Consider the following 26803-nt stretch of genomic DNA (forward strand, 5'->3'; position numbering starts at 1 on the left):
AAGGATCTTATAAAACCTCACATATGTATCATAAAACTTTCTCATGCAGTTGCTATCAATGAGAGAGGAAATGAAATTATATTTTTGAGCAAAGGATATGTGCTTTCTTCTATTATCTGTTACGAAATTGCTAATGTGACTTTTTTAAATAATGAAATTATCCAGGTGCATAGTTGTTAAAGGTTACTGTAATCTTTGTGATATACTTGGTTGCAGGTCACTGCAAACAACACAACCCAGTCAAACACTCACCTGAATCATAGCCTGCTTGAGCATTATTTCTCTTACATAATGAAGTTCTGTAACTGTAAGTTCATGTATGAAGATGTTGGCAAATGGAATAGGTGCTTCAGGGCACCCTGACCTACTTTGTAATGTTCCATAGTAATATTCCAATATAATATTCCATCTTCCAGAAAATACAAGTATAGAGCACTACCATGGAAAAACCGATTGATACTATTAATGGTAGCACTAATAATAGCATAAGCGCTACATTTGCTATAAAGGTGCCTTCATAGGCAAGTGAAAAGAGGAAACACGAAAAAGCGTAGATTTGTTTTAAATTCTTAATGCAGTCTTCAGATAGCAACTTTTTAGGATCAACATTATTTCAAAAGCTTTGGCTCTAGGAACTGTAGGTAAAGTACATTTGTAAATGAACAATAACTTTTTGAGAATTGCACAAAAGATATTGATATTACTCACAACTTACTGGCATATTAAAGTGATTGAATTCCAGAAAAAAAGGCTGTAGAAAATTGCACAAGTCAGCTAACGTTCAGGGAACTTGTATAACTGCTCTTTCCTCTATTATCAGCTGGTTCTGAAATCAAACCCATGTGTCCACAAGTGCTGCACTCATATCGAGGCGGTGTTACCAGAGAAACTCGTATAAGACACTGTAATACAAATAGCACAACACCAGTGATTTCAGTAGCACTATGAACCTTTTCTACTCAGCATTTTTGAAACTCAATAAAATACCTTGAATGGATGTACAAGTCCTGCAAAATTATTAGAAATTTACCTAAGCATGGGGTTGCAGACAAAGCAAGCAGAATGCGTGAAGGTTTGTTAGTAGTCAGTTGTAATAATGTGATTTAGTAACCCTGATTTCCCAAAAGAAATCTGCTCAATGCTGCTGTTTCATCTTCAAATGTTGCAAACATCATGGACTGTTGCACAATGAAAACTTCATAGCCATATCCTGGATACAAGTTGCTGATATTGCTGTCTATCATTAATTAACTAAAAGTTCATTGAGTATAAATATCTTCAGGTTAGTGAATAACACAAATACAGGAGTTATTTGTCTCTTCAGCTTTACAACCAAGCGAGTAGGAAAATTGGGGCCCACCCCATACATCTCCCTCACTTTTGATGGTCTGCATTGGCCTTAATGGGTTTTGCACATAAATCAACCAATTCGAAAGCTAGTGTAATATAATGGTAGTGGTTAATTCCCAGCGCCAAATCACCTGAGGCTAAAGCTGTTTGGTTGTATTTTATCAGAGATAATGGGAACTGCAGATGCTGGAGAATCCAAGATAACAAAGTGTGGGGCTGGATGAACACAGCAGGCCAAGCAGCATCTTAGGAGCACAAAAGCTGATGTTTCAAGCCTAGACCCTTCATCAGAAATGGAGGAGGAGGAAAGGGTTCTGAAATAAATAGGAAGAGAGGATTGAAGATGCAAAGAGGAGAAGATAGGTGGGGAGGAGACAGACAAGTTAAAGGGGCGGGGATGGAGCCAGTAAAGGTGAGTACAGGTGGGGAGGTAGGGAGGGGATAGGTCAGTCCGGGAAGGACGGATAGGTCAAGGGGGTGGGATGAGGTTATTAGGTCAGAAATGGAGGTGCGGTTTGAGGTGGGAGGAGGGGATAGGTGAGAGGAAGAACAGGTTAGGGAGGCAGGGACGAGCTGGGCTGATTTTGGGATGCAGTAGTGGGGAGGGGACGAGCTGGGCTGGATGTGTGGTGCAGTGGGGGGAGGGGACGAACTGGGCTGGTTTTGGGATGCAGTGGGGGAGGGGAGATTTTGACGCTTGTGAAGTCCACATTGATACCATTGGGCTGCAGCGTTCCCAAGTGGAATATGAGCTGTTCCTGCAACCTTTGGGTGGCATAGCACTTTTGGATATAAGTAAACAAAATAAAAATGGAGGACATGGGGGAATGCTTTGTGGCACAATAATAGTGTCCCTACCTCTGAGCCAGGAGGCCTAGGTTCAAGTCCCAGCTGCTCCAGAGGTCTGTGATAACATCTCTGAAAAGCTTGATTTGAAACTTTTGAAAGTATCTAATCAGAATTGGCCCCAGGGAATGTCAAGGCTTCCAGTTTCAGATCAGTTATTTCATTCAGCTCTATGTAAGCAATAATCTTTAATATTCATCACTTAGCATTTTTAATATTAGAAACACAAGTAAATTCTATTGCAGCTTTTGAAGGAACACTCTATTTCCCTACTTTAGTTCTGTTGCTTGCCTCTGAGAATGTCCTAGTTGAATCCTAGGTTGAAATGGCTCCCCTCTGTTTTAACCTTCCTTCAATTGGCTGCAGTAAATATTTTTCTGGTTTCCTTTTATTGCACAGCAATCACAATTTATTTAAAATGCTGTTTATTAGAAAATGAAGGAGCCAATTGCCAAGGTGCTCACGAATGAAAGAAAGAGGAATTATGTATTAACCCTGGGGAAAAAATGCAACAGAGTGCATACAAACAATCACACATAATAAGTTTTTATAAAAAGGATAGTAATACGGACAGGAATAACAATTATCACACAGTCAGAATCATTGAGGTGTTAGAATATTAATTTGAAAATGTTGTATTCAATGGTTAACTCATTGCCTCAGCAGTAGTATAGTCTGTGGATAGCTTTGTGTTCTTGGTGAATACTTGTTTTACTAGGTTGATTTTTAATTACCATGAGTTTCAGAGTGATGAAAAATATAGAGATGAAGAGTTCCAGTGCCTGTTGTCATAAATTTACTTTCCTTTCCTTTACCCTGCACTTTAAATGTAGCTATTGAAATATAATTCACTATGTATTCTAGAGTCTGGCTTCATTATCTTTCTAAGCTGGCTAACTGGCGATAAGCCTTATATCCTACAATACGTAAAATTATTATACATGCGTGAATTAAATAAGAGATGTAAATTTCTTGATGCTGACTCAACTGCCTGGTTTCAATGTCAGTAGATTAATATGGTAATTTCAGTGTAGGTGGCTTCATTTTTTAACTTGTGTCTAACAAATCTTGCCTCAAAATGTGACCATTTTAGTTTGATGTTAGAGATAATAGGAACTGCAGATGCTGGAGAATCTGAGATAACAAGGCGTAGAGCTGGATGAACACAGCAGGCCAAGCAGCATCAAAAGAGCAGAAAGGCTGACGTTTCGGGCCTAGGCCCTTCATCAGAAATGATGTTACTTTTTCTTCAAAAGCTATTTCAGTTCAGAGACGGTCTCAGGGATAACAATGAGATGAAGGAGGCTGAAATTTAGTAGACCATATTTACCATTATCATTACAACTTGAATTGCTACAGTTTTCTGGATTTTTTTTTGCCATTTTTGAATGGGTGTGTAACATTTTTGTTGGTGTTGTATTGCTGATACGTTGAGTTTGGTGCTTGATTAGTAAGGCGTTCAAAGGTTACAGGGAGAAGGCAGGAGAATGGGGTTGAGAAACATCAGCCATGATCGAATAGTGATTCAGACTTGATGAGCTGAATGGCCTAATTATGTTCCGATATCTTCTCTCATTTACATTGAGAACTGTTTCAGCATTTATGAATTTTCAACTGCATGCATTAATTCAGTTCCACCACACTACTGGGCTTTTTCCTTTCATTTTGTTTTACGAGGAGGTCACTGCGATTTGAAAGACAAATTACATTGTGCATTTACTGTGTTGCATGGATGAAGGTGAAAGCTATCTTGCACACAACAGAATCCCTCAAACAATAATATAGCGATTGACCGGTTTTTTTATGGCAGTTGTTTCAGGGAGAAATCTAATTTTCATTTATAAATTTGAATAAAGATGTAATCATGACAAAGTTTACAATGGAAATTAATTTGTGTTGTTTTGTATAGAAAAAGATTATAGAGCAAAATATCATTAAAATTAATATATCCCTGGACATTAGAATGCTGAGACTCAGACCCATGAAGTAAGTAATCAGCACAGGTTCAGGTTGCAGGTTTACTTCCCATAATGAGATATGTTTGCTTTGAGATTTCTCACTCTTTAGGCAAAGAGTGCAAAAAAATTGTTGGGCAAGCTGCTTAGTAGCAACGGCTGATGGTTAATCACAGGTAGAATTGCTAGAAAGTTACAAACAGGCTGTTTGCTTTGTTGGCAGCAGAAGTGTTTAAGCAATGAGAATGTAGGTCACTACGTGGAAGCAGCATTTATGATGGTTCCACTTCAGCTAAATGAAAATCATGTTCCCTGACTAACTGATTCTTCTTTCTTCAAGAAAGATTAGTGAAGTGCTTGCATTTATGGAATCAGCATTGATAAAGCTGTGTTTACACCCTGCCCAATGGGACAGAGCTCTCATAATTTGCAAGCATTCAGTAACAAAAATGAACATCTTACTGCTGTGGTAAATGTCACTCTGTTGAAAATCTGTGACAGATCCGGATTAATGTTTCAATATGTGAAATAACTTTGCAATAGCTTGTCTTGTGATAGACAGACATCCTGGGCAGGGCCTTGCTAAATAAGCTTTATAAATATAACTCTTTTTAAATGAGGTTCTAAACTGTGCCATGCTCTGAGTGGAGTAATACCTCATATTTCCTTAGTATTGGCAATGCTGCTATACAAAAAAGAGAATGACAAAACAAGTTTGCCTGAAAATTTATTTTGTGGAAAGCATGATATTCTTAGCGAGTGAAGGTTTCACACAAATCTTCCCAGACCAAATAAACAGGTAGCAAAGGGGAATTTTCCAGAATCAAGCCACACTACTGGAAGAACAATTTGTGGTAACTTCACAAAAGAATTACACTCCAACTGACTCCAGGAGTAGCACCACTCACTCATCAAGCAGACCATTATCATCATTGATCAACAACAGTTTGAAGACCATACAGGAGAAGAAGCCGATTTCACGTTTAAGTTTCACTAATGAGAACCTCTTGGTTTTGTTCCTTCATGCCATTGCAGCCCTCTGTGTTGTTTCTTCAATTATACTATTTTGAATGTAAGTGAAATAAATAGTACATTGGTGAACAAGGAAACTGTTTGAAGTCTATCTGAGAAAGTTCTTTTCTATCCTTAGCCTGTCTTATCATCCAATAGCATATATTTGCTAACAATTCAATAGAAATAGGCCTGATTGATTGCTTTATGCGCATCTGTTGGTAAAGCTTCTAAATTAGTGCGTTGCATGTTGGTCAACACTGCGGCTTCATCATTGTAAAACAGCAACCATGCCCACATTAAGTGCAAGCAGCATTCCAGCCAGAGAAATCCCAGATGCTCCTCCACACTCCTCTGCATTTTCCTGTGGAGATAATGTAAATTGCCATTAAAACATTTATTTAAAATCCTTTCTTCAGCACTTAGAATTTGCTTCAGAAGATACTGATTCACACTGAGAGACTGATCTGTGCACAATGTCAGCACCTGACCCAACTGGCTGTGCTGCATTCACAAACCAAAACAGTGCACACTGACAGCTTAATCTGTTATGAAACATTATTAAAGCCAATTTAGATCCTCAGCCAAGACAATTTCATCTGCATAAATAGGCAAAAAGAAATTGGTAGCTCAGCAATTATAGAATGAAACATGTTTCCCTATCTATATTCTCCCGTCTCTTCGTCAATGCATGTATGTAAACACAAGAACTTCTGCTTGTAAGTGACTCTGTTGAAGTGGTACCATCAAGAATGGTCTTGGTCTCAGGGAGATACGACCTATCATTCAGCTGCTTCTGCTTGATCTTTTAGAGGAAAAAAAACGTGCAATGTGCCGCAGAACTAAGGGAGGGGCAGCAAATTGTGCCCTACCACTTCTTTATGTCTAACCCACCAATTTATTGATCCTCCGAATATCCACAGGTAATAGGTTTCCAAAAACAAATTATGTAAAATTTTTGGAAGTGTTTATCATGCGCTACATTCAATGATAGTGAAACTATGATATGAAAACCTGGTACTAGAGAAACAACTGTCAGATTATAGATAACATGGCGTGAAGCTGGATGAACACAGCAGGCCAAGCAGCATCAAAGGAGCAGGAAAGCTTGACGTTTCGGGTCGGGACCCTTCTTCAGAAAATTTTCTGAAGGAGGAGAGATGTCCTAGCCTCTTCTCAAATAGTCTCTATGTCCTGTTACACACAACTGTTAGAGTATTGTGTGAGGCTGGATGAACACAGCAGGCCAAGCAGCATCTCAGGAGCACAAATTTTGTGCTCCTGAGATGCTGCTTGGCCTGCTGTGTTCATCCAGCCTCACATTTTATTATCTTGGAATTCTCCAGCATCTGCAGTTCCCATTATCTCTGTTAGAGTATTGTTTCCACTAACCATTTAAAGTAAACTAAAGTGACCCATTGAATTCACAATTCAATCAGCTCCTCTGATGCTGTGTTCATCCAGCTTCACACCGTGTTATCTCAGATTCTCCAGCAGTTCCTACTATCTCTGTCAGATTATAGCATCATTTCATTTCATTGTACTCTTTGTAAGTGGATTCTTTTTTAATCATACAACAGTGTTTGTCCTGAAACACACCTTACCTCAGGATGGAATGCATGGCACGTATTGGGTCGACGCCTTAACTTTTGTGTTCGCATACGTTCACACTTCACTGATGCATTATTTACACAGGGGTCAAAGAAACATAATGTAATTAGTGGAGATTATTAGTCATCTCTTCCGACAGCATTGAGGCCTCTGCTGAGTTCGTAAATATAAACCTTAGACAGTAGTGAAATGTATGATATGCGGCGGACGTTCGTGTGTTGCAAAATTGTCATGTGCTACTGCATGTTACCATCATGACAGATTGACATTGCACTCTGCCTAAGAAGAAATAGAAATGAGCTTGAGTTGACAGGTGTTGTTTCCTCGCTGTAGCTGACATTGTCTCTGTGGAAAGGCTCTCTTCAGTGCTGGACCCTGTTGCCAGGGACAAAGTCTTCAAATATTTTTAGTGATAGTTTGCAATATGCAGGTGAATTGAATTTTATGATAATAGTTTCATTTCATGCAGGTTTAGTCAAGATATGGTCTGAAATTGAGGTAATTCTGAAGAGCCATCCTAAACCAAGATTATTTAAGCATTTTAATATCCGCATGGTGTCATTAGTTCAACTGTAAGTTTTCCTTTAATGTTATCTGTAAAGACTAGGTCTAGCCATCTCTGTAGATACAATTGCAACTTATATGAAGATTTCAGTTGAAAACCTTTTGGTGCAAGTAATCATGCTTGGTGAAGGGAAACAAGTGTAAAAATAAAACACTTGAACAGCAGCTCATGAGAATCTAACTGTGACCAGAAAATGAACACTGAAGAAACGGCTTAAGTATCCTTTGAACCTTGTTATTAGATTCTTGAAAAAAATCTGACCACTGATACCGCAGCAGTTAGCAACTCGAACATACCTGTTTCTAGGTGGGATGCTGAGCCAGCAGTCTGGCCAAACAAAAGCCTTACTGTAATAAAAGTATGTAGCTCTGGCCTTTTTCAGGTAGGCTTTTGTTTAACCTGTTCTTTTGCCTCTCAAGCCATTGGAAACGCCTATCTTGTGCAAAAGGAGGAGAGATGTCCTAGCCTTTTCTCAAATAGTCTCTACGTCCTATCACACTCACAACTATTAGAGTATTGTCTCCACTAACCATTTAAAGTAAACTGAAGTGACTCGGGTATAAACCCATTGAATTCACAAGCAGGTGATCTGTAAAATTCACAAATGTAACTGCAGTTATAAATTCACTGATGCAATACTTGTGATGTTGTCATTTGGGGAACAATCCTGTCAAAGGGATGTCTTTGTAAAAAAAACATCCTGTTCAAACATGTTATGACACATGTCCATGGTAGGTAGGACAGACTTGAACCCTGATGTTCTAGTGCAGAAGACACTACCTCTATGCCACAAGACCCTAAATGTGCTTTTTCAAAAAAGAACAACATGTTTAGAGATATTATTGTGTGCCTCTAGAGCATGTGGAAATTTAACATTGGTCTCCTGGTCCACAGGTTGGAGCATACCACTGCACCAGAAGACCTCTAAGACACTATACTTTTTAAACAGAACTCAACCATCTTTGCTAAAATTTTCCAACCATCCTATTCAGACAGATATTATGACACGTTTGGTGCATGCGGGTCTTGAAACTTGACCTCCTGGTCCAAAAGTAGAGACATTACGAAGGGGCACAGGATCCTAATAGCCTACACCAGTATTCTACTTCTACATTCCTTTCAGATGTGGAAGGCTAATAAGGGGAATGTCTTCAAAGTCAGTCGTATTGTGTGGCTCTGTAAACAAAGTGCTGGCAAGCATGTACCTATTAAGGTGGTCAATAAATTGGCCACTGACCTGTCTTTTAATCCAATTAGCAAGGACACTTTTGATTTTCTGATTTCTTCTTTATGAAAGAACGAGGCCGAAATGTGATCAACTTGGTTTACCGCAGGTGGACACAGATTCCAAACCTTCCGCCAACTCTTTTTGCCGTGTATGTTTTAGAACATAGAACATAGAACATAGAACAGTACAGCACAGAACAGGCCCTTCAGCCCACGATGTTGTGCCAACCATTGATCCTCATGTATGCGCCCTCAAATTTCTGTGACCATATGCATGTCCAGCAGTGTCTTAAATGACCCCAATGACCTTGCTTCCACAACTGCTGCTGGCAACGCATTCCATGCTCTCACAACTCTCTGTGTAAAGAACCCGCCTCTGACATCCCCTCTATACTTTCCTCCAACCAGCTTAAAACTATGACCCCTCGTGCTAGCCATTTCTGCCCTAGGAAATAGTCTCTGGCTATCAACTCTATCTATGCCTCTCATTATCTTGTATACCTCAATTAGGTCCCCTCTCCTCCTCCTTTACTCCAATGAAAAGAGACCGAGCTCAGTCAACCTCTCTTCATAAGATAAGCCCTCCAGTCCAGGCAGCATCCTGGTAAACCTCCTCTGAACCCTCTCCAAAGCATCCACATATTTCCTATAATAGGGCGACCAGAACTGGACGCAGTATTCCAAGTGCGGTCTGACCAAAGTTTTATAGAGCTGCAACAAGATCTCACGACTCTTAAACTCAATCCCCCTGTTAATGAAAGCCAAAACACCATATGCTTTCTTAACAACCCTGTCCACTTGCGTGGCCATTTTAAGGGATCTATGTATCTGCACACCAAGATCCCTCTGTTCCTCCACACTGCCAAGAATCCTATCCTTAATCCTGTACTCAGCTTTCAAATTCGACCTTCCAAAATGCATCACCTCGCATTTATCCAGGTTGAACTCCATCTGCCACCTCTCAGCCCATCTCTGCATCCTGTCAATGTCCTGCTGCAGCCTACAACAGCCCTCTATACTGTCAACGACACCTCCGGCCTTTGTGTCGTCTGCAAACTTGCTGACCCATCGTTCAATCCCCTCATCCAAGTCATTATTTAAAAATTACAAACAGTAGAGGCCCAAGGACAGACCCCTGTGGAACCCCACTCACCACTGACTTCCAGGCAGAATATTTTCCTTCTACTACCACTCGCTGTCTTCTGTTGGCCAGCCAATTCTGTATCCAGACAGCTAAGTTCCCCTGTATCCCATTCCTCCTGACCTTCTGAATGAGCCTACCATGGGGAACCTTATCAAATGCCTTGCTGAAGTCCATATACACCACATCCACAGCTCGACCCTCACCAACTTTTCTAGTCACATCCTCAAAAAACTCGATAAGGTTTGTCAGGCATGACCTACCCCTCACACAAAGCCGTGTTGACTATATTTGATCAAGGCATGCTCTTCCAGATGGTCATAAATCCTATCCCTCAGAATCCTTTCTAACACCTTGCAGACGACAGACGTGAGATTTACTGGTCTGTAATTGCCGGGGATTTCCCTATTTCCTTTCTTGAAGAGAGGAATTACATTTGCCTCTCTCCAGTCCTCAGGTACGACTCCAGTGGAGAGCAAGGATGCAAAGATCCTCACAAGTGGTGAAGCAATTGCATTTCTCGCTTCCCAAAGCAGCCAAGGACAAATCTGGTCCTGGCCTGGCGACTTGTCAATCTTAATGTTTGACAAAATTTTCAGCACATCAGCTTCTTCTATCTCTATCCATTCCAGCATGCACACCTGCTCTTCAAAGGTTTCATTCACTACAAAGTTCGTTTCTTTCATAAAGACAGAAGCAAAAAACTCATTTAGGGCTTCCCCTACCTCCTCAGACTCCACACACAAGTTCCCTGTGCTATCCCTGATCGGCCCTACTCTTTCTTTGACCATTCTCTTATTCCTCACATAAGTGTAACATGCCTTTGAGTTTTCCCTAATTCGTTCTGCCAAGCCTTTCTCGTGCCCCCTCCTGGCTCTCCTCAGACCATTTTTGAGCTCCTTCCTTGCCTGCGTGTAATCCTCTCTAGCTGAACTTGACCCTAGCTTCCTCCACCTTTTATTTAATGTTGTTGAAATATATGTTTTTATAAAGGATATATTTCACTTCTTTAGGTTCCAGTGTTACTGGTGGGAAGACGCTGCAGTCACAGTATGCTTCTGTCACTAGGAGGAGTAGATTGCTGTTTTCAATGCTCTGCACAACAAACATTCTGGAAAAGAGGAAAATACACAGCAACTGTAAGGCACACAATGAGAAGGATGTTTTCAATGTTTTCTCCAGTTAAATAATCACTATGCTTTACTTGATTTGTTAAAAATTCTCTCTGTTTCAAGTCAGTCAGCACACACATGGGGGAAGAAAGGGGTATAATTTGGTCTGGGTATTTACCAAGGAGCAGGAGAAGTTAAGTATTGAGGGTGATCAATAAAGTCAGTGGATGAGAAAGTGACAGAAGCATGTTAGAAGTTGAAAGAAAAATTAATCAGATGAAGAACATGTTTTCACTGACTGTAGGTTTGCTGGTGACTTTCATTTTGTTTGCTGCCTTTCTGTTGTGATGATGCTGTGGCTTTAAGAGGTTATTTTTGTCCAGTATCTGCAGAAATTTGCTCCTACCTTATTTTGTGGGCTTGAAGAAGTAGATGCTACTTTCCCTCTCCCAAATACAGCCAAAAGCTGGGGTTCTCTTCCTATGCTGCTGGACTGCATGTGAGACAAAACCTGATTTCTGAATTTGCCTTTTTGCCAAAGGGTATATTTATAGGATGTTATTACATTGAAACAATGAATTAGTAATAGTCACTCTATCTATTATTCTGTTAAGTCTCCCAATAGAGCTATGTTATTCTAAGTTCTTCTTTCATTTGTTGCATTTTAATTATAGTGTTTAAATAATGTTTTGCATAAGAACGTAAGAACTAGGAGCAGGAGTAGGCCATCTGGCCCCTCAAGCCTGTCCCGCCAATTAATAAGATCATGGCCAATCTTTTTGAGACTCAGCTCCACTTACCTGCCCACTCATCATAACCCTTAATTCCTTTACTGTTCAAAAATTTATCCAGCCTTGCCTTAAAAACATTTAGTGAGGCAGCTTCAACCACTTCACTGGGCAGGGAATTCCACAGATTCACAACCCTTTGGGTGAAGAAGTTCCTCCTGACCTCAGTCCGACATCTGCTTCCCCTTATTTTGAGGCGATGCCCTCTAGTCCTAGTTTCACCTGCAAGCGTAAACAACCTCCCTGCCTCCACTTTATATATTCCCTTCATAATTTTATATGTTCCTATAAGATCTCCCCTCATACTTCTGAATTCCAATGAGTATAATCCCAGTCTACTCAGTCTCTCCTCATGATCCAACCCTCTCAACTCTGGAATCAACCGAGTGAATCTCCTCTACACCCCCTCCAGTGTTAGTATATCTCTTCTCAAGTGAGGAGACCAAAACTGCACACAGCACTCCAGGTGTAGCCTCACCAGGACCCTATACAGCTGCAGCACAGCCTCCCTGTTTTTAAACTCCATCTGTCTAGCAATGGCAGACAAGATTCCATTTGCCTTTTTAAACACTGCTGCACCTGAAATCCCACCTTCAGCGAGTCATACACAAGGACACCCAAGACCCTCTACACAGCAGCGTGCTGCAATTTTTTACCATTTAAAACTTAGTCCATTTTGCTGTTACTCCAACCAAAATGGATGACCTCACACTTATCAACATTGTATTCCATTGGATAGACCTTTGCCCACTTACTTAGACTATCTATATCCCTCTGCAGACGTTCAGTGTCATCTGCACACTTTGCTCTACCACTCGTCTTAGTGTCATCTACAAATTTTGACACACCACACCTAGCCCCCAACTCCAAATTATCTTTGTAAATTGCAAACAATTGCGGTCCCAACACTGATCCCTGAGGCACACCACTAACCACTGACCGCCAACCAGAAAAACGCCCATTTACCCCTACTCTTTGCTTTCTACTGGTCAACCAATCCTCTATCCATGCCAATATATTACCTGTAATACCGTGTAACTTTATCTTAGGTAGCAGCCTTTGGTGTGGCACCTTGTCAAATGCCTTCTGGAAATCCAGATACACGGTGGCACGGTGGCTCAGTGGTTAGCACTGCAGCCTCACAGCACCAGGGACCCGGGTTCGAGTCCAGCCTCCGGCAACTGTCTGTGCGGAGTTTGCACATTCTCCCCGTGTCTGCGTGGGTTTCCTCCGGGTGCTGTGTTTCCTCCCACAGTCCAAAGATGTGCAGGCTAGGTGGATCGGCCATGCTAAATTGCCTGTAGTGTTCAGGGGTGTGTGGGTTATAGGGGGATGGGTTTGGGTGGGATGCTCCAAAGGGCAGTGTGGCCTTGTTGGGCCGAAGGGCCTGTTTCCACACTGTAGGGAATCTAATCTAATCTAAACGACATCCACAAGTTCCCCGCTGTCCCCCATGCAAGTAATGTCCTCAAAGATTTCAACCAAATTAGTTAAACATGACCTACCCTTCATGAACCCATGCTGGGTGTTCCCAGTGGGACAATTTAAATCCCGATGTCTTGCTATTTCTTCCTTAATGACAGATTCAAGCATTTTCCCCACTGCCGAAGTTAAGCTAACTGGGCTATAGTTACCTCCTTTTTGTCTACTTCCTTTTTTAAACAGTGGTGTCACATTGGCTGTTTTCCAATTTGCAGGAACCACCCCAGAGTCCAGTGAATTTTGGTAAATAATTACTAGTGCATTTGCTATTTCCCCTATCACCTCTTTTAGTACCCTGGGATGCATTTCATCAGAGCCAGGAGACTTGTCTAACTTTAGCCCCATTAGCTTGCCCAGCACTGCCTCCTTAGCGATAATGATAGTTTCTAGGTCCTCACCTGTTATAACCTTATTGCCATTAGTTTTTGGCATATTATTTGTATCTTCCGCTGTGAACTCCGACATGAAATAACTGTTTAATGTCTCGGCTATTTCCTCATTCCCAGTTAGTAAATTGGTCTTCTCATCCTCTAAAGGACCAACGTTTACCTTCGCTACTCTTATGATTTACACATTTACAGAAACCTTTGCTGCCTGTTTTAATATTCTGAGCTAGTATACTCTCATAATCTATCTTACTTTATAACATTTTTTGTGACTTTCTGTTGGCCTTTAAAGATTTCCCAGTCTGCTAGTTTCCCACTACTCTTTGTTTTTTTATATGTGTTTTTTTTCAGTCTGATACTTTCCTTTATTGCCTTAGACATCCATGGCTGGCTGTCTCTTTTCCTACAGTTCTTCCTTATCACTGGAATATACTTCTGCTGAGCACTGTGAAAAATTGGTTTGAAAGTCCTTCATTGTTCCTCAGTTGACCGACCATAAAGTTTTTCCTCCCATTCTACCTTAGCTAACTCCTTCCTCATTCTTTCATAGTCTTCTTTGTTTAAGCACAGGACACCGGTCCTGGATTTAACCTTCTCATGCTCCTCTGTATTTTAAATTCGGCCATACTGTGAGCAGTCCTTCTGGGAGGATCCCTAACTGTGAGATTAACGTCAAGTAGTTTGACCAATTGCATTGTATCTGCAAATGGGGCATTACATTTGCCTTTAAAATAAGGAAACTTTAAGGTCGAGGCTACTTTAGGAGCTGTGGTCTGGAACATAACACTGGTTAAGAAGAAATTTATGTGGAAGGAGAGGTTTTCTTAATTGTTGAAGTTGACGGAATTGACATTATTGATATGACTTAATTAGTTAATCTTAAATATAGTAGGTCAAAAATGGATTCATGAACTGAACACTTGCTTTATTTGATGTCATGTGATCTCTGTATATGATCTAGCATATTGTGACTTAGAGCTCGTGGAATTACCCACTGGTTTGCCCTTGATTACATTCTTAGAGATTTTTATTTCATCTCTGAATGACCAAATTAGCAGAAAAACCTGTTGGAAGCATTCAGGCCCCCCGCTGATAATGATCTTATTAATGGGGTCATCATCTGACACATCCTGCTGAGTCTGCCTCAATTGACTGAGACCAAACTGAACGAGGTTGATGTTGCAGTTAGAATGTTTGGTGATGTAACTGATAGTTTTTCACTTTGTGGATTGTTATAGCATATCTGTGCATGCTGGCAGACCAATAATAGGCCCTGCTGTTTCAACAATGTGGAAGATTTCAAATATCATATTGACAATGAAGATGGGCAATGTCATTGCAAGCGATGTCAGACCAAATGTAAACAGTTAACTTATTGTGTGTGATTGCACTACATTGTGTCAATTTCCTGCGTACGTCGCTTGTAAGATATGAAAAAGGTTGATATTTGCACTTGCATCAGGATCAAAATTGGAATTTAGTGCATGTTGTCAATTTTTTTTATCGTGTAAAACCACTTGGATGGAGGCCAAAGTTTCATCTTTTTGGGCATCATCTATTTTTCTTAATCAACCTGTTAGGAGATTTTATTACACATCTACAGAGCAGATGGGACTTGAATCCAGGCCTTCTGGTCCAGGAGTTGAGAGATTATCAGTGCTCCACAAGACGGTCATAAATATCTCTTTCATTTTGCTGTTAAGGTTATGTCATGAACTTGAGCCTACATGTCCTGAAATTGACTAGAACATTGTCAGGATCTTCGGAGACAGTTCAATTAAGCAGGTTCCTTCACCTTTGGTTGGAACTGCACCTATTCAGGCAAGTGGAGAGTATTCTATCATAGTCCTGACATGTTTATTTTTATCAACATTCCAAGAAAATATTTGCTGATCATATTACTGTTTGTGGGAGCATGCTGTGTAAAAGTTAGCTATATAAGATAAAGATTCTGAAAGAATTAATATAGAATTGCATTAGTTGCACCCAACCTGATGGTGTGCCAGAGTCTTCAGATGGAGATCAAAAACAGAAGTTCTGGAAAAGCTCAGCAAGTCTGGCAGCATCTCTGGAAAGAAAATCAGAGTTAAAGTTTTGGGTCTAGTGACCCTTCCTCAGAACAGTTCTTACTGAGGTTCAAATTAAGGCATGTCAATTGTGACTAGGATTAGGGTGCTTTTGCTTTGCTGCATCTGATGTTACATCAGACCAAGGAGTATATGTTGCTGATACTTTAAATGGGAGATTGCTGCACTCCCTGATGCTAATTTCATTGTTTTGATGGGGCGGCACGGTGGCTCAGTGGCTAGCACTGCCGCCTCACAGCATTAGGGACCTGGGTTCGATTCCACCCTGGGGGGGCTATCTGTGTGGAGTTTGCACATTCTCCCCGTGTCTGTGGGGTTTCCTCCAGGTGCTCTGGTTTCCGACCAAATTCCAAAGATTTGCAGGCTGGGTGGATTGGCCATGCTAAATTGCCTGTAGTGTTCAGGGATGTGTAGATGTGGTGGGTTATAGGGGGATGGGTCTGGGTGGGATGCTCTGAGGTTCAGTGTGGACTTGTTGGGCTGAAGGGCCTGTTCCCACACTGTAGGGATTCTATGATTTATAAAATAATTACAGGGAATAATATGCATTATACTGATCACTCAATAATCAAAGCAAGATAAAGAGAGAAGTGTGCTTTTGAGGAAGTGTACTCACACTAATTTCCTACTTGTAACTGTTAATATTGAGTCACTGTGCAGCTGGTGCGTGGTCTATTATTCTGTGAGGAGTTAAGCGCTATTGGACATTCTGCTCTGCTCCCTCCTCTGTAACTGCATTCTCAACTTCCTAACCAATAGAACATAATCAATAATGAAGGTAACTACGCCTCCCCCATGATAATCCTCAACACTGGTGCCTTGCAAAGCTGTGTACTTAGACATCTGCTATATTCCTTATACACACGTGACTGTGTGGCCAAATTCTGCACCAGCTCCATTTACAAGTTTGCTGTTTAAGGACTGTTGTAGTTTGGATCTCAAACAATGATGAGACAGAATACAGGAAAGAGATTGAATGCTTGGTGGCAAGGTGCAATGACAACAATCGGTCCCTCAACATCAGCAAAATGAATAAACTGGTCAATGAGTTCAGGAAAAGAAGTGGATGACATGCCCCTGTCTGCAGCAACGGTGCTGAGGTGGAAATGGTCGAGAATGTCATGTTCCTGGGAACGATGATCACTAACAATCTGTCCTGGTCCATCCACATTGACTCTACGGTCAAGAAAGCACAGCAATGTCTCTACTTCCTCAGAAGTGTAAGGAAATTTGGCATGTCCATAAAGACTCTTATAAATTTCTATACATGCACCATAGAAAGCATCCTATCCATACGCATTGCAGCATGGTATGACAACTGCTCTTCCCAAGACAAAAAGAAAATATAGGGAGTTGTGAACGCAACCCAGGCCATCACACAAACTAGCCACCCATCCATCGACCTCATTGGTACTTCCCTCTGCATTAGGAAAGTAACATAATCAAAGACCCCTTCCACTTTGGGCAGAGGATACAAAAGCTTTTATCCACCTAAGAACAGATTCAAAAACAGCTTCTTCTCTGCTGTTATGAGGCTTTTGAAAGGACCTTTTTAATGTTAATGTTGATCTTGTTCTGCACCTTCTTGGCAGCTATAACACTGTATCCTGAACTCTGTTCTGTTATCCTGATGCAGTTGTAGAGTGGGATCTGCCTGTAAAGCATGTAAGATACAACTTTTCATGGTACCTTGGTACACATGACAGTAATAAGTCAAACCAAATTCAAACAGCTAACATATCTAATTTATCACATTCATCAACTGCGAGGAAAAGTAATGGAATGTTGCTAGTTCTTTAACGTAGATGAGTTCTCAATGGTTTCTTTGTTAGACTTTGATCAGCTGCAATTACTACTATTGTTTGTTGGATGTAATCTGTCAAGCCACATCCTCTTGCAAAACAGGCATTATTTTTTACATGCTAAGGTACAAGGAAGGTATTTCCTCCTGTGGACATGTCAGAAATTTTTTGTCATTGCAACCATTTTCCTGGCATTTTCAACTCTGTTTTTAAACGAGACTAGAGCTTTAAAAGAGCCATTTTGCTGCACCCTGTGCTTCATGCACCAACTCTCATGAAGCACAATTATTTACATTTCCCATGATTTCCTAATCTAGGTTAAACTGTGTTCAAATGCAATCTGTAGCCTTGTGGCCTGCCATGTCCTTCACCCTATTATCATCATGTGGGGAACCACTTCGGTTTAATAAAGTGCGCAGGAGGACATGCAGTACTAGGCATACCTAAAAATGAAGCATATTATGACTGCTGCACTTTTCAGTCTTAGAGTCATAAGACTAATATGTCACATATTGTCTCAACGGGCCAGTCATTGACAGCAGCTTAAGAAATGATCCCTTGAAGATACATGTACATCATATCGCAACATATGTTTCTCCACTCTGTAAAACTGCTCAACTACAGTCATTAACGAGTATCAAATAATCAATTAATTAGCAATTAGCTATTGGGAAAACTGAAGCCATTGTTCTTGGTCCCTGCTCCAAACTTTGTTCCCTAGCTACTAATCCATGTCTCTCTCATGCCAGTTTAGGAACATACTACAGGCTGGACTGAGGCCTGACATGCTGAAAATGTACCACTGACTGCATTTTAACCTGCTGTGTTGTGAAGTCAAAATTGTGCATCCTGCTTAATTCAGTCACCTTGCTTGCCATATTTATGGTACTTGTGGCCTCTGTAAAACAGCTCCTAATGTTAAAAACTTAAATATTTTGATCAACACTGCTTTCCTCTTGTTTCTCTTGAAAAGATCAAGCATAAAAGAAAAAGCATAAAAAAATCCAGTTTCTCCTGTCACTTCAGCTAACCAGCTCTGAAACAACAGCAAGTCAACCCAGATTCTCAGTCATTGAATGAATCCTACCATGAGAGGAAAACAAATTGAAAGACAATTTTATTCAGAGTTTTACTTCACACACGGCTAGAAGAATTGAAATGAAGTGAACCAGTTAACAGATAACAAAGACATGGATAGATTCAGACTTCAGTGCCAATGCCTTGTCATGATAGAGATGGGAAAGTAGGAACTGAAACATACTAGCTCAATGATGTTGGAAATCAGATATTCTCCTCTTAAAAAATATTATTAGTTCAGTGACATAACTACTATACATAACCGTGGTGCTATCTTATCTGAATAAATGTAACCGGCAGATGAAAATTGAAGGACAAAGGATACTTACTATCCATATAAGACTCTGGAAGATGCAGATTAACCTACAAATGAACAAATAACACATGTATGCAAACCAGGTGCAGTGATACTAAATTATACCAATTTGGGTCCTTTGGTGGCTGTACAATCCTGACAGCAAATATTTTATACAAATGGAATGTGTGCATGTACCAAACATTAAGCAGCCTAACCAGCTTAAATGGGCTGAAGGGTGCTCATAAATTCAATTTTTAAAAGGGTGAAATAGATTTTGAATTGTTATTTTTGCAGCCCAGAAGAATGAGAAGTGTTCTACAGCTCCTTTCCGCCACAAAATTTCACCCTGTTCTTTCTTAGTTTATTAAACTAAATGATTGAAAGGGTTCAATTCCGATGTGGAGGACTGTTTCCATGACAAAATAATGACAAGGTGAATAGTTTTACAAGAATTAGGTACAGTATCAAAGACTTTAGGTAACCTGGAATTGAAAGATGTCAAAACAAGACAGGAGGACATGGCAACAATTGGTGCTGGTGGCAGAACACACATGTACAATTGTGGTACTAAATGTATAATTGTGGTACTGAATGACTGAAAAAGCTGCCAAACTGCCTTTAGGAGTTTTCATGAATTATCTTTGCTGGAACTCAACAACATCTCATTCACTTTCTATTTATATCTCCTGACCATTCTTCATTTCTATTCTTTATAAATATTTATGTGGGAAAATTTAGAGCCCATTAAGGAGATGGATGACAATACTGTGCAAAATATATTGCGTCAGTAAGTGTTAGCATTGGGTACTGCCAACAAAAAAAAATTAGAATCAGAGTTGTATTCTTCTAATTCAAGTCTAAATACCCCATTTTTTACTAGCTGACAAGGGTGGAGTAAATATATAGTAATTCTTCATTTCCAAGGAGGCAGATTAGAATCATTTTGTGTAAGAAACTGATACGTAGCTGCAGAACGCAGAAGTTTTTTTTATCCTATGTTGCTTCAGGACTTAGTTGGCAATGACTCAGCTCTAAAATTGAGGCGATCTCAGCATGGCAGCTATGTCTCTCACATAGAATGGAAACTCCACTGTTTAAAAAAAAATAAAATTAAAGTGTTTTCAGCTGAAGGAGCATAAGAAATACAGACAAGGACTTTACATTCTCTAAAGAACAGTTCTCACCTTGCTCCAATCTCCTACTTGGCTCGTCAAATGTGTGTCTTTCCTATTGTTCCATTTTGCTGTTTCCAAATTAATTGAATTTCTTACTAATACCTGCTCTCATCCAGGTTTTCTTTTTCAAAGTATATAAAGGAACTGGCTTTAACTCTAATTGACTAATTGGAATATTGTGGTCTCAGATATGGACTGCAGATTTTCATACACATTGATACACCACATGGCTGAAGAGTCATGCTCAACAGGTTGTATATCAAAAACTGTCCAGCAGATATGGCTTCAGTTACAGACTCTGACCATTTCAACATTATCAAGCTATTGCTCAACAAGAGCAAGGATATACCTTAACAGAAAATATTATATGCCAGTTAAGTTAGGTTCATGAATGGAGGTGGAAACATGTTTTCTAATTTTATGTAAGAACTGAATAATATATTTTATTATTTCCAGACTTAAATCTTTTTGCATACATCAATTGGCAGTGGTTTGTACATAATTTAACAATTGTGGCCTTCCATTTGACTCTGAACTGAGTTTCTGATCCTATATCCACTTCGTCAACGAGATCACAAATGTCCATCTCCATAACATTCTTCATCTTTGCCATACCTCAGCTCAACTGTTGTATCAAACTTCAGCTGTGCTTCTGTTATTTCTAGGCTAGGCTATTCCAATACTTTCTTGACTGATCTTCTACATTCCACTTGCAACAGACCAGTGCAACAATTATTTTCTTTGGGATTCGACCAGCACGGCCAGTAGTGGTGCTCCACCCAGAGTACATTCTGCACCAGTGCCACCAGTGTTTCCTCCAAGTGATGTTAAACATGGAACAGCACTGTTTCATCAGCTGAGGTGGGGCCAGTAAGTGGTAATCAGCTGTAGGTTTCCTTGCCCATGCCTGACCTGACGATTGAGACTTCATGGGGTCTGCAGTCAAGGGTGACTCCCTCCTGACTGTACACTACAGTGTTGCCACCTCTGCTAAGTCTGTCCTGCCTTTGGGACAGGATGTATCCAGGGATGTGATGGTGTTGTCAAGGATAGATAATGTACTCTGTAAGCATGTCAGGCTGTTGTTTGACAACTCACTGTGACATTTTGGCACTAGCCCCCAGATGTTGGTACAGAAGACTTTGTAGGGTTGGCAAGGCTGAGTTTGCCCTTGTCTTTTCTGGTGTCTAAGTTGGGCAATTCAAGTTCATTCCATTTCAAAAATTGTTTTAGCCCTGTGCTTCAACCATTTCAAAGGGCATTTAATGGTTAACCACAGTGTTGTGGATATGGAGTCACATGTAGGCCAGATCAGGTAAGAATGGCAGTTTTCCTTCCTTAAAGGGCATTAGTGAACTAGATGGGTTTTTACAACAATCAAGAGTGGTTTCCTGCACTACCAGAGATGTCGTCACTGTGCCTTCCTCCACATGGTTCAGTATTAACAGTCATGTTATCACAGTCTCTCATCCAGAATGTCCTACATTTCTGGAGATTCTATCACTGTTCCTCCTCTATGAAGTTCAGCATAGCCAGAAATGCTGCGGGGGAGCTTGATGAAGATGATGAGAATCCCGAGCAACTTGCACAGTTTAAGGATGACATGCTCCTTGTGTGGTCATAACTGCATTAATACCAGTGACTTTGGTGGGAATTAATGCCAAGCCTACCCATGGGTTTTCTCCTATGGACTTGATCAGCATGGAGAGGTAAAGGATACAAATTCAAATAAATGGCCTCTCCATATCCAAACTTAGTATGGGGGGAAACAGCATAAATTGTCAGTTGTTAATTGTCATCTTCGCACAGTTCAGTGCTGCTGGCAATGTTGTAACTGTCCTTGGTTCAGAAAGTCTGACATTTCTATAGAATTACTACTACTGTCACCTCTCCACATTAACTACTCTGGATACAGTTGCTGTCCACCAGCACAGTCTGTGTTACTAGTGGATTATATAACTGTTCCTCTCCCTTTGCCTTTTCCATGCACAGTGGATTGTTCAGAAATGTGATTATGAATCTGCATGGAAAGTGTGCTTATTGATTTCTTTCTACCGTCTGTGTTTTGCTTGCTTGCATGCAAATCTAAGACTCTACATTCAAGCAGAATAAGCTTATTCAGGAGTGATGTGTGTTTCCACATGAGTCAACTTGAAAATCTTAGTGGTGAACAACATAGATGAGAATGCTATCATTTAGGTTAGACTTTGAGTGGGTATTCTAATGATTGGGTTAAGGTGGGAATTCACTTGTTATCATATATATAGGAGCAGACTGAAATTGTGATAATTGAATTGTATGGCACATTTGTGATGTTTGACTTTGGTCATAAAAGTTTATAAGCATGTCAGGCTTCAGTTTTATCCTTCATTTCCTAGCTATCTGGAATAGAGCAGTTGTAATCCTAATATTTCACTCATTGAAAGAATGTGCTCTAAACAAAATCACTATCAAATAAGTAAATAGGTGTTGGAAGCTGACGCCTTCAGAGAAAGAACAGATACTTTTCAAAATTGAGAGAAGATGAAGAATGTGGATTAAGAGCGAACCCTATTAACTTTTAGCTGTGAAAGGAATGGGATATAAGTATCCTCTGTCAGCTGGTTACAAGGGTTCAGATACAAAATAGTAGCACTTACCGTTTCCTAACATACTCTGTATAACACAGTGCATGTCTGATACACCACAGCCTTCTGAACAATGGCATTGTTTACGAGATGTAGAAAGGCAATACAGCTCAAGAGGATGAAGAGAAAACAAATTTGAAATATGTTCATAGTTTTTATTCTATAACAGCTTGGTTTAAACTAAATGTTCTGCTCAATGTAATGATGATCGAAAGATTACAAAAATGACTAAGGTTTTTGTCTGAGAATTGAGGTTATTTAAATAAACCTGGAGTGCAACATTGATTCAATTAACCTGTATTAGTTTATTCAACACCTTTATTAATATAAACAGCTGAGCGACAATTACCAGAAGCAGGTTGAGTCTCCAATAAATCAAATTCACAATCTTTATTGTCAGCCGTGTTTGGGTTAGTGTAGTTGTGGCATAATCATTAACTCATTCTTTAATAAATTGCTTATTGAAGAAATGAATTAATTGCACATATGTCAGGGAATAATGAAGAAGAAAAAGAAATCTGACCATGGAGCTCTAAAGATAAACTAGTAAGCAAAAAAGGCAACAGCAATTGAACGGTGTATTTTAAGAAAATTCTACTCATCACCAGTATACCTTAAGTGATTTTAAACCGCCACTGATATTCTTTATCTCACTCATTGTTGCATGTTAGAGCATTAAATTTCAATATTAATGTTTATAAACTACACAATTATATATTTAACATACATCAAATAATTGCTCTTTCATGATCACTGTAATAAAAACTACAATGGCATCACAAATCAGTGATATGGTTCACAGATGACCAGGTGCGTTTTTTTCATTAAATTAATTATTACAATCTAGCATTTCTCCCACATACCTCCTTGCTTTCCCAATCAGTTTCTCTTGAGATCTACATATTCGCTTTTCTATCAATTCTGTTTTTAAGCACTTCAATCCACTTGCCCACAACATTAAAGCAAATTTTCACAAACTGAAGTGACATCCTATGAGGCAGCAAAGTGTCCATAATATCAGGGAAGTTTCAGATCGGGAATTATAAAGAGATCATTTGTCATGCGCTACTTCTCAGCACTTTGAATGTGATTCTGGTTTTCTACCATTCATTCTCCTTCTTAGTAGTTTGGTAGCCTTTTGTATGCATTTTCCTCTGTAACCAATGCCTCTGTGTTACTGCCCCTTGGAGTTCCACTGACATGTGTCTCAATATAGATACTGCAGAATTGATTCCATTATATCAATGAGGAGTGGCCTGCATAGGAAAGGCATTACTGCTGATAATTGGTACATTTCCCATGATCTTCTAGCCACCAAAGTAATGGATGGAACATCATTCACATCCCTATCATTACCACTTGTGCTTTTTCTCCATGACTGCTGTTGAATCAGTCTTTGTGTCTTCTTCAATGAATGCTGCTCTTGTATTCATGATCATTCCACAAGCCCTTGTTATTAAATGGAGTCAGCTTCTATCCTCAAGAATGTTTCACTATTTATCTGCCACAATAGAGCTGTTTATATTATTAAAGATGGCGAATAAACTAAAACAGGTTAATTGAATCAATATTGCTCTTTGTTTATTTAAAAATGCACTGATGTTACAGTTACTTGTGTCACACTTTATGGTATAGTGCATTGGAAACCATGCCTTACTATTCCCAGACACATCGCATAAGTTGAAGATTTTATCAAAGTATGCAAAAGTTCCCATCTTCACCAGTCAATTTCAACTTAGGCAAACAGAAACGAGAGGGGGTGGGGTGTAGAAGAAAAAGGGGAAGATTCAATGGCCCCTGTTCTCACTGAGATGATCCTTTCACAAGCCCAGATTTTCTGTTCTGGAATTTCTCTTCTCCTAGGTACTTTTAACTTCACTTGCAGGAAGCATAGAATGACCGGATCATAAATGATAATGTTTCTGATGTATTGGTTAAAAGTAACAGCTTTCAGCAACTGGTGGGAGAAGATAACTGGATTTTTTTCAAGCTCACATTAATTTCTACTTCAGAGAGACACACCACCTCCCCTACAGGAGGTCTAAAGGTTTCTTGCAATGTCGTTGTCACCCACAAGTGGTTCAGCTACCCAGGAGAAATCACATAGTTGTTGACAAAAGCTATTCAGTTTGACAACTGGTCATTACTCCGGGGCTTCTTTTTGTTGGCCAAGTCTCACTCTTTACTCATCCCCTGGTGCAATCAGCCAACTTCACTGGCTGAGCAAAGCAGCAATGTAAACACCACTTACAATGACTTTCAATGACAAGATTTTAAAAAGTGCAGCAATCTCATCCACATTACTTTTTAAAAAAATAATCCTTATCCCATTTCAACCTATAATTAAAGCACAGAAATAAAATCTCATTAAGTGTAACATGCAATTTTTGGAAACCTAGTCTAATTGATTGCTTGGTTTTCATTGAATCATAGGATCCCCACTGTGTGGAAACAGGCCATTCAGCCTAACAAGTCCACACCAGCTCTCTAAAGGGCATTCCACTTAGAAACATCACCATAACCCTGCATTTCCCACGGCTAGTACACCTAAACTGTGCATCCCTGAACACAATGGGCCAGTTTAGCATAGCTAATCCATCTAAATTTCACATCTTTTGAGTGTGGGAGGAAACCAGAGCACCTGGCAAAACCCCATGCTGGCACAGGGAGGATGTGCAAACCCCACACAGACATTTTTCCAAGGCTGGAATCAAACCCAGGTCCCTGGCACTGTGAGGCAGCAGTGCTAACCACTGAGCCACCGTGCCACCCCATGGATTATTTTACAGTGAATATATTCTGAGTCAGCTGCTTATTCAAGGCATAGTGATTTTGAGGGACAAGATTAAATTTTATGAGGGACAGAAATTATTTACCTTTGTTTAGTCTAGAATTTTGCCAAATAGATTACAGGTTCAAGAATTGTCAGATGTGCCATCTTTCAGAGGAAATATTACATCCCAGTTGGTCATAAAAGAATTCATTGCATTAATTAAAGATGAGCACAGAAGTTTTCCTGATGTCTTGGTTAACATTTATCCGTCAAATAATACATAAAATAGGTGATTCTGTAATTTAATTCTCTGCTTATTATTATACCAACTGCAAACCCATTTTGAGGTCCACCACTGTCCCAAAGAGCTGTTGTGTAGAACCACATCTTATTTTCTTCACAACATATCAATAATACTAGACAAGGACACAAAACATGATTCTGTGGAGGAAAATTATGCTAACTGCCTTCTTGAGTCAATTTCTTTCAACAGATCACTTATGTAGTACTGCCCTCTTTTTTTGTAAATCTAATTTACCCCCTAAAGGATTGTAATGAGTGTAGGTCACTTTCAAGAAGAGTAACCTTGCTGACATTTTACCTGGTTCCCAAAGATAATTAGACAAAAACTCCACAACACCAATTAATGCTACCATCTACAAGACCTCGCTCTGAGTAAACACTCTTTCCAAGTAGAAATCTTGTGGGGCCACTAGTAAGTATTCCACTGTGTTTTTATCTCATCTTTTACATTGCCTTACAGCCTTCAAACCCATACTCAACTGTGTATTACTCAGCTTGGGTACGTGGGAGTTAATTTAACAAATAAAAACAATCAGTGTTATAAATAATGTGGTGCTGGAGGAACACAGCTGGCCAGGCAAATCTTCTGAAGATTTCTGAAGCAGGGTCCTGACTTGAAACAGTATCAGAGATAATGGGAACTGCAGATGCTGGAGAATCCAAGATAATAAAATGTGAGGCTGGATGAACACAGCAGGCCCAGCAGCATCTCAGGAGCACAAAAGCTGATGTATCGGGCCTAGATCCTTCACCAGAGTGGGGGATGGGGTGAGGGTTCTGGAATAAATAGGGAGAGAGGGGGAGGCGGACCGAAGATGGAGAGAAAAGAAGATAGGTGGAGAGAGTGTAGGTGGGGAGGTAGGGAGGGGATAGGTCAGTCCAGGGAAGACGGACAGGTCAAGGAGGTGGGATGAGGTTAGTAGGTAGATGGGGGTGCGGCTTGGGGTGGGAGGAAGGGATGGGTGAGAGGAAGAACAGGTTAGGGAGGCAGAGACAGGTTGGACTGGTTTTGGGATGCAGTGGGTATAGGGGAAGAGCTGGGCTGGTTGTGTGGTGCAGTGGGGGGAGGGGACGAACTGGGCTGGTTTTGGGATGCGGTGGGGGAAGGGGAGATTTTGAAACTGGTGAAGTCCACATTGATACCATTAAGCTGCAGGGTTCACAGGCGGAATATGAGTTGCTGTTCC

General features: G+C 40.2%; 1 protein-coding gene across 9 annotated transcripts in view; it reads right to left on the reverse strand.

Annotated features, from left to right (window-relative positions):
• Positions 1-4876: 4876 nt before the first annotated feature.
• Positions 4877-26803, reverse strand: part of LOC125460896 (voltage-dependent calcium channel subunit alpha-2/delta-4-like) — a 403518-nt gene continuing 381591 nt past the window's right edge. For 8 of the 9 annotated variants that reach the window (XM_059652381.1, XM_059652382.1, XM_059652384.1 and 5 more), the window contains 3 exons: positions 10702-10817; positions 6762-6846; positions 4877-5526 (listed from right to left, as the gene is read on the reverse strand). In XM_059652381.1, the coding sequence (XP_059508364.1) occupies positions 5340-5526; positions 6762-6846; positions 10702-10817 (388 nt within the window). In that variant the 3' untranslated portion in view covers positions 4877-5339. The remainder of the gene's footprint in view (positions 5527-6761; positions 6847-10701; positions 10818-26803) is intronic. The other variant, XM_059652387.1, reaches the window with a different exon arrangement.

This window comes from Stegostoma tigrinum, chromosome 18, assembly GCF_030684315.1.
Source record: "Stegostoma tigrinum isolate sSteTig4 chromosome 18, sSteTig4.hap1, whole genome shotgun sequence".
Taxonomy (NCBI): Eukaryota; Metazoa; Chordata; class Chondrichthyes; order Orectolobiformes; family Stegostomatidae; genus Stegostoma; species Stegostoma tigrinum.